At 45.6% G+C, this 7,264-nt stretch overlaps 1 protein-coding gene across 1 annotated transcript; it reads left to right on the forward strand.

The window, feature by feature from the left end:
- The first annotated feature begins 371 nt into the window (after positions 1 to 371).
- On the forward strand, positions 372 to 7,205 carry LOC116964770 (putative coiled-coil domain-containing protein 195). Its single transcript, XM_033005375.2, has 3 exons — positions 372 to 636; positions 2,059 to 2,320; positions 5,273 to 7,205. The coding sequence occupies exons 1-3, from the start codon at positions 372 to 374 to the stop codon at positions 5,403 to 5,405; spliced, it is 660 nt and encodes a 219-aa protein (XP_032861266.1). The 3' UTR covers positions 5,406 to 7,205.
- The last annotated feature ends 59 nt before the right edge of the window (positions 7,206 to 7,264 follow it).

A 7,264-nucleotide genomic window follows, 5' to 3' on the forward strand; every position in this document is an offset into this window, starting at 1 on the left:
GGAAATGGGCTCTGTCCTCCTTTGGTCCTTTTGGAGAAAACCAAGGCCCAAGGCAAGTGAGGGGGCAGGAGGGTTTTCCGATGATGCAGCGATATTGTGTTGACAGTGATTTGTGCAGCGTGTAAGAGGCCAGCTCTGCTCTGAAAAATGAGACCCTGAATGAATAAATCATGGGGCCTCTCTTCGTAACTTGACAACTCAGTCCAGCCCTCTGGATGGTGGGAGCTGGCCCGAGCCCTGCGTGCAGGGAGGGACTCCTATTGTCCGGAGGCTTTTAAGGGCAGGGTCTGCCCGCCGACAGCTTAGGAGCTTCTCCGCAGGGCGGGCGCTTTGGTGGGGAAGCAGGGAGCCTTGCAGCTCAGCATGGGACCATGGAGGGAAACGCACACCTCCTCCAGGTCATCCGCAAGATGCATTCCCAAATCAACAAGCTGGAAAGGGAAAACAGGGCTCTGAGGGGAGAGCTGCAGGTCTGCGGGCAGAGAGCTGTGCCACCGGAGACAGAGACAGCAAGAAGAGGTGGGAACGATGACGTGAGGAGCCTCGCCAGTGATGGGGAAGGACCAGCTGGCTCTCCAGCATCCCTGCACGGAAGTATTGTGGCCGGTCCTGCTCCAGCACCAAAGGAGCAGACAGGTACCGATGAGCCAGGGCTGTCCGTGCCACCCACGTATGCTGTCCGTGCAGGATCTCCCAGCCCAGCTGCTGGGTGTCTGCGGGGAACGGGAGATGAGCCACCAGCTCTCCGTCTGGTTAACTTGATGGGAGTGCTCTGGCCTCCTTCAGTGCCCACACCCCAACCCACCCTGACCAGTGTCTCACTCTGTGATCTCTTCAGGGGTGTATGTGCAACCCCCAAGCTGAGCTTAGTGGCGTATTTTGCTGCTGCTCAAGCAAAAAGTTCAACTCAAAGAGCTCATGTTATTTTTGTTTAAGCAGATTTTGACGTAGTGGTTTGAGTTTTTGTGGGCATGGGCTGCCTTGCCCATGCCTGTCCCCTGTCTGTTCCAGACAAAAATGGACCAGCTGGTGTAATCATGCTGTAACCTCTCTTGCCTTTTACTTGCCAAAACCTTTTACATGCCGTAACCTTTTACTGAAAAGATGAGAAAAACTCTACAAATAGTAACAAAAGGTGGTGGGTTGCATAGATCATACCAGATGTGCAGTTTCTTTTTGCAGATAATGCAATTAGTTTTGGCTGAGGGAGAGATGGGCCAGTATATAGGAAGACACTCTCTTCACAGTTTTATCAGACAGGAAAAATGGAAATATGCCTCAGTTACAGAAGTCTGGTTGGGTCTTCAGGAGGATTTAATGAAGCAGGAATTAGAGCAAAATGTTCTTTGGTGAGTAGTTGTTACCTAGAATTGGATGTGGCTATTGGCAGGGCCGGGCTGTTAGATATCATACGTGCTTGAGGCCTGTTGCCTCCTTGCCTGGTGTCTGTCACATCCAGACCACTGGAAAACTGCTTCACTAACGCAACTTCTTGGCATTAGTATGGTGTGTGTCATGAGTTGCAGCTGCTGTTACAGTCCGCATGCTCCACGGGTCTAGTGGCTGACTTCTCAACCAGCTGCCTGGAAGGGTCTGGACCGTGGAGAAATGCCTCAGGTTTTGACAGAGACGAGGCTATGAAAGTGAACAAGATGAGAGGCTGGACAGTACTAGTGGATTTACATGATGCTAGATGAGTGCTGCAATCGAGTAGTACCTACTGTCAAGGCCACTGAGCAGGTTACTAACCTGAGTAACTGAGTAACTTAAACTGGGGATGCTGGTGGTTATGGCTGTTGTCAGCTTGGGAATAGCTGAATGGTCTTTCAGCGAGCGTGAAAGATGTGTAAAGTGCTTTCCAACTTTGTGGCTTTTCCTCCCCAGCTGCCTTTTAGGGGAAAGAGTGGGATCCAAAGGGGCTGTTTGGCCTCTGCCTTTCAGTCTCCCCATGTACAAAATGCTTTTGAGCCAAAAGAAAGTGATTAGAAATACATCAAGAATATCTGAATTCTCATTATTATTAATGTTCCTAGTTCTGCTTTTGTCTCTGCTACTCAGATACCACCATGACTGTGCGGCGCTACTCCACTGCCTCGCCAGTGCCCGCTCCTTCCAGCGCCAGGTCCCACTGGGCCGGCGAGAGGCCCCTGGGCAGCGGGCTCCCGGCCATGCCGGGCACTGCCCGGCCACCGGCCCCTCCTGCTGCGCCACAGCCCCCCGGCGGCGAGCAGAAAGGGCTGGAAAATCCGCCGGCCACCTGTCCCTCCTACAGCCACTCCAGCAAAGTGAAGCTGTTTCAGGAGCATGTCTATAAGTGCAGGTGGGTTCAGTTTGCCTTCACAGCCTGGGCTGGTTGCGGGTTTCACCTGATCGCATATCTGGACGTTGCTTTGGGTTTTAGTTCATTATCAGCAAAATCTTTGTCCGAATGAATATGGGCATTGAGCAGATGGGAGACCTCTTCTGGGTAAGTTGTCCCGCTCCTCCTTGCAATACGTGAAGATTGCCAGTGTTAGCAGTTTAAATTTTCTACAGAAAGGACAGGCTGAGGGGAGAGGGAAGGGAGTTTGAAATCTCTCTGTTCAAGCTAGGCAGAGTTTTGCAGATTGATGTGGTGTTCGGACGAGCTAAGCTTGAAAGGGATTTTTAAACTTTGAACGAAAAGCATGGAGATATCAAGGAACTCTGAACTAGGCTTTTGAAAATGTGATTAATATGGTTCATGGATTTAGATGTACTGTATCATATTTCCCTTGTAATTGAAGCATTACAAGTTAATGCTTTCAGCCCTGAGAAAAATTCTCTCAGGACAGCTTCTAAATTAAGTGATGAAATGGCTGCCGGGCAAGCCCTGAGTGTCTCTGCTCACTGATGAGCAGCTTCCCAGCACAGGGCAACGATCAGTGGTAGAAGCACCAATAATGAGAGTGTGATACACAGTACCCCCAGTCACCTCCTGGTGCTGATATATACAACCTGGGAATCCACGTAGATTGCTGGGTTTGTGCTGAAAAGATAAAGAGCCCAAAAGACTTCAAAGCGTGCGTGTTTGAACAGGGAGCAGCCTGTGGGTCTGCGAGCCCACACGTGTCCCGGGGCAGGACTCCGGTGGGCTCTGCTCGGGGGCTGCACGGCTCTGGTGGGTTGTGTCACCTGCGTTGACATACCCACCCGCCTGGCATGTTGTGTTAGCTTTTATTCTGTGCCACCCTCGCACGACAGCGTGTCCTCAGAGCAGACCAGTGCACAGCCCCTCCCACTCCCCACGCAAACCCCGTTGGGAACCCAGCTCCTCGCTGAGAGGCTGGAGGGGACCACGAGGGCAGGTTCCCATAGGCACCTAGGTTTTCTTGTAAGGACATCTGAGGGTCAGATGTTTTACAGCATTTAAACACCTAAATTTAGTCCCTGGCAGGGAGCTCGTATCGTTTTCAAAAGCACCCTGACCTTGTAACTCTGGATTTCAGCATATGCTCCACGGAGTTCAGGGAAACTTCAGACTCTCGGTGCACATAAACACTTCTGAGAGGCTTGCCGTGAAGCCAGCTCGCGTGGGAAGTGTGTGTGTCAGGAAACACAGCGTCAGCGTGCAGGAGCAGGAACAGCAATGGCAAATGCCGCTGCTTTCTCATAAGGGGAAAGGGAGCTTTCAAAGCAATCGAAACAGTGACACAGATCTATTGCAACTGATGCCTTGGGACCTACAGGTTTAAAAGTACCGGTTACCCAGTGGCCAAAGGAACGGTGCTGATTATTTTATCGCTATCTTTAGAGCTGCTGTGTCAGCTCTGTACAGCAGCGAGCTTAGCACCGTAACTCATGTCCACACAGTGTTGGCTGCTTTAGGATAAGAAATGGCTGTGGAAAGAGCTTTTCACCCGACCCCCTCAGTAGACTGGGTGATATCCTGAAGAATGAAGCTTCGTGTTTCTCATACCAAAAAAGTTTAATATATTTTCTGATCATAATGGTGAATGTTTCCATTATATACACAAAGGTCTAACACAGACAAGCAATCTTAGTAAGCTTTTAACTAGTGAGGTAATTTGTGGCAATGAATTCATCAAGCTAAGATTGTTTTTTTAAAGTGATGACTTTTTTTCTTCTCAGCATGCTGGTCCATGTCAGGTTTTCCTATTCTTTGTTCTTATAGTTTTCTCACATTTTGCTCCAAAACTATAATGCTATATGTGATGCTGAATATTTTTGCTTTAAAATTAACTCTGTAGAAGTATTACCTTGGATTTATCTAGAGTGCAGTTGCATCCAAGTAATAAAATAACAGCGCTGCTAACAAATCATCGCTAATTTGCATGTCTACAACATTTTCATTCATATATGCTAAAGCATTATTTACACCATGAGATTCCCACTTATTTTTGGTAAATAAAAAAAAAAAAGAGACTAAATATTTGAATATATTAAGGAGGATAAGAGAGGATGGAAACTGTTTTCAGGGCTATTATAGTAAAATTACAAAAGGTACAGTTACTGTTTGGTACAGATGTCACCACTGGGGTGTTCAGGCTTGATGGTTTCACTTTCCAGTGGGACAGGTCTAATTGTAAGGTGAGAGGTGAGAAGGGGCAAGGAAATTGCAGAGGTCCTCTGCCCTACAGGACACCCCCCAGTAACCATCAATAAATACTTCCAGACTTTCATGATTTTCCTTTCTTGTGCTCCACAAGGGCCTGAGTGAGATGACAGCAATCACAGAGGACAGTCAGAATGAAAACCAAAGCTCTGCAAACCCCAATCCATTTACTTGACAAAGCAGCCAGTTTTGGGGCAAATAAAGGAGCATGTTTCTCCCTCTGCTTTCACAGCCAGTGTGTAATTTACCACACGCACACTCACCGCTTGGAAACCATTGCCTTCACACCCGCTTGCAGTAGCTGGGTCCTGATGCATATAAACATAAAGCCACTGAAGGGTCCCCAGGGTCCATGGGGATGCACGTGCACCCTGAGGGTTCTGTACGTCTGTAGCTTTGTACGTATGCATGCATCGGGTGCCAACCGAAAGATGTGAAGCTTGATGGAAACAGGCAGATACTTCCAGCAGACAGGCAGACAGGCAGATAATACTGTGCTTGGTCCCTTGGGAAGACCGTGTCAACCCCATCTCAGTGGGGCATGAAATCCTGCCCCCGTGCAGTGTGCAAGTGCTGAAAACATTTACCTTTCCTTGCTGGGTTGTGGGGTTTTTTTTACTTTCTTTGCACGTTTTATGCTTTTGTAATCCTTCATAATGCTTTCTTGTTTTTCTCCAGGGGTAAAATAAAGGCTGTTAGTTTCCTCTTACCAATGGATATGCCATCATATGCTGAAAAGCAAGGTTACCTCCAAAGCCCGCAAAATCAGAGCACAAAGCAGCTAACCACCATTGCTGAAAAGGATATGTGAGCTGGTGAATTTTTAAAGGCCCATTGATTCTCAAGATAAATTGGCCTTAAATGATAGCTGTGTGTCAGGTTCCTTTCCTTCAAAACGCTTTGGCAGGATGCCTGCAGACAATCACCCAGCTGGTGTTTCGGGTCACTGCCCTGATGTTTAGCATGGAAATGGAAGCCACGACAAAGCTGTCCGGGAGCCCATACACCATGATGAAGCCACATGATAGCAAAGGTACCTCCACAAAGTAGCTTCTGCACAACATGCCTCCAGGATCTCTTATCTTAGGACTACTGCAAACAGGGTGTTGAAGCAGGTTTCAATGTGTTTGTCACAAAAAGCAGAAATTATGTCACTGCTTGTGTTTGCTGATTCCCTTGCCAGAAAGGTTTTTGACGCAAATGACAAAATAAGAGCTATTAAAGAGCCTGTGAGATTTTCTCTGTATATAAACTGTAAAACTTCACAGTACTAATACAGCAAAGTTAAGAAGGCATTACAGTCAGTTAATGTTACTCTGACTTTCTGCAAAGCTTGGCAATGACTGTTTATGTCCATTCGGGGTTCAACTCTGAGGGGGCTCAGGCGAGAGTAAGTACTAATCAGTACGAAAATGTGACTTCAAATCTGTTTCTGACTTGATGTGTTCATCCAGCCAGAGACTAAAGACTGTAGACCAAGTCAAAATCATGAATATCAGACTTTTTCAGGAACAGCTTCTCAGCATGGCTTGGATCATGGCAAAACTCATTAGCAGAAATTCAGCAAACAGGTGTAAAATGAGAGAGAAGTACAAACAGCTTGGAAAAAATGAAGAGTGCTTCTTAGTTCAAGGCATATGAGTAAATATAGTGTCCCACATGTTTATTTTGATTACAAGTATTTATGGAACCAAAATACTGCACATTGCTATTTCTTTATGTACAGGCAGCACTGATATTTGAATGTTGTATAGAGAATGCATGAATAGTAGATATCTGTACCAGTAGCTTTAAGGAAGTTTTTAATCTCATTGTCTACTCTTGAGCTTTCACAAGTGAAAGCAGAGATCTGGTGAAAAAAAATCCCTTCTGGATTTTCTGTGAAGTTGTATACTTGTATAAAAATCTGCGCTCCTTTTTTCATTTTGAAATTCACTGTGTTTTGTATATTCATTTTTAATATATTCTAACCAATTACATAATAATTTTAATTTCACTGCTATTTTATATGTGGATTTTTATGTTCAGCTTGGGTCCATACAGAGTTGCATTGTAATGTCGGAAGTAATGAATTGATGACTTCCAGCAAACGAGGTTGCAGTTTGGAAAGTTTACTGAACAGCTCATTTTAGAAGGCATTTACAGGGAAGTGCTTTTAAAATATTTTAAAGAAAGCTTCCTTGTCAGAAACTAAACACTGCATATGTGTTCAGTTAAGTACCTAAATCCAGCTGATTTTACTTAGCAAAGTAACAACAAACATCTTTGAAAATCTGGCTCCTAGACCTTTAAGGTACCCAAGCTTTTGAGAGTTTGTGTTTAAATGCCAGATTTAATGGGATTGGGGAATTCATATGCTCTAGGCAGCTTTCAAAAGCCTCAACTTTTAAGTTTTCTAAGCCTCAGCTTCCATGAAGCAGCAGTGGGACTTTTCTTCTCCCACCCTTTTTGTGTCAATTCAATGTAGTTATGTCCCTGACAGTAAGACTGTATTATTAGTATGTATACGACAATGTCAGTTGTAGTGGGCTGCTGATTTTGATGTCACACAAATACATGCAACTTTGTGTATGGTTAAGAAATTAAACTCACCAGACATTTATTAGAGGTATAATGGTCTTAAAATTTTGTATACTTATAGGGAAAAAGAACAAAAAAGGCGGAAGCACA

The sequence above is a fragment of the Tyto alba genome, unplaced genomic scaffold (genome assembly GCF_018691265.1).
Source record: "Tyto alba isolate M040663 unplaced genomic scaffold, T.alba_DEE_v4.0 Super-Scaffold_10, whole genome shotgun sequence".
Taxonomy (NCBI): Eukaryota; Metazoa; Chordata; class Aves; order Strigiformes; family Tytonidae; genus Tyto; species Tyto alba.

Coding starts and splice junctions, on each gene's coding strand:
- LOC116964770 (XM_033005375.2), top strand. CDS start 372: ATGGAGGGAAACGCACACCTCCTCCAGGTCATCCGCAAGATGCATTCC. Junction 637..2,058: donor AGCACCAAAGGAGCAGACAG/GTACCGATGAGC, acceptor TCTGCTACTCAG/ATACCACCATGACTGTGCGG. Junction 2,321..5,272: donor GAGCATGTCTATAAGTGCAG/GTGGGTTCAGTT, acceptor GTTTTTCTCCAG/GGGTAAAATAAAGGCTGTTA.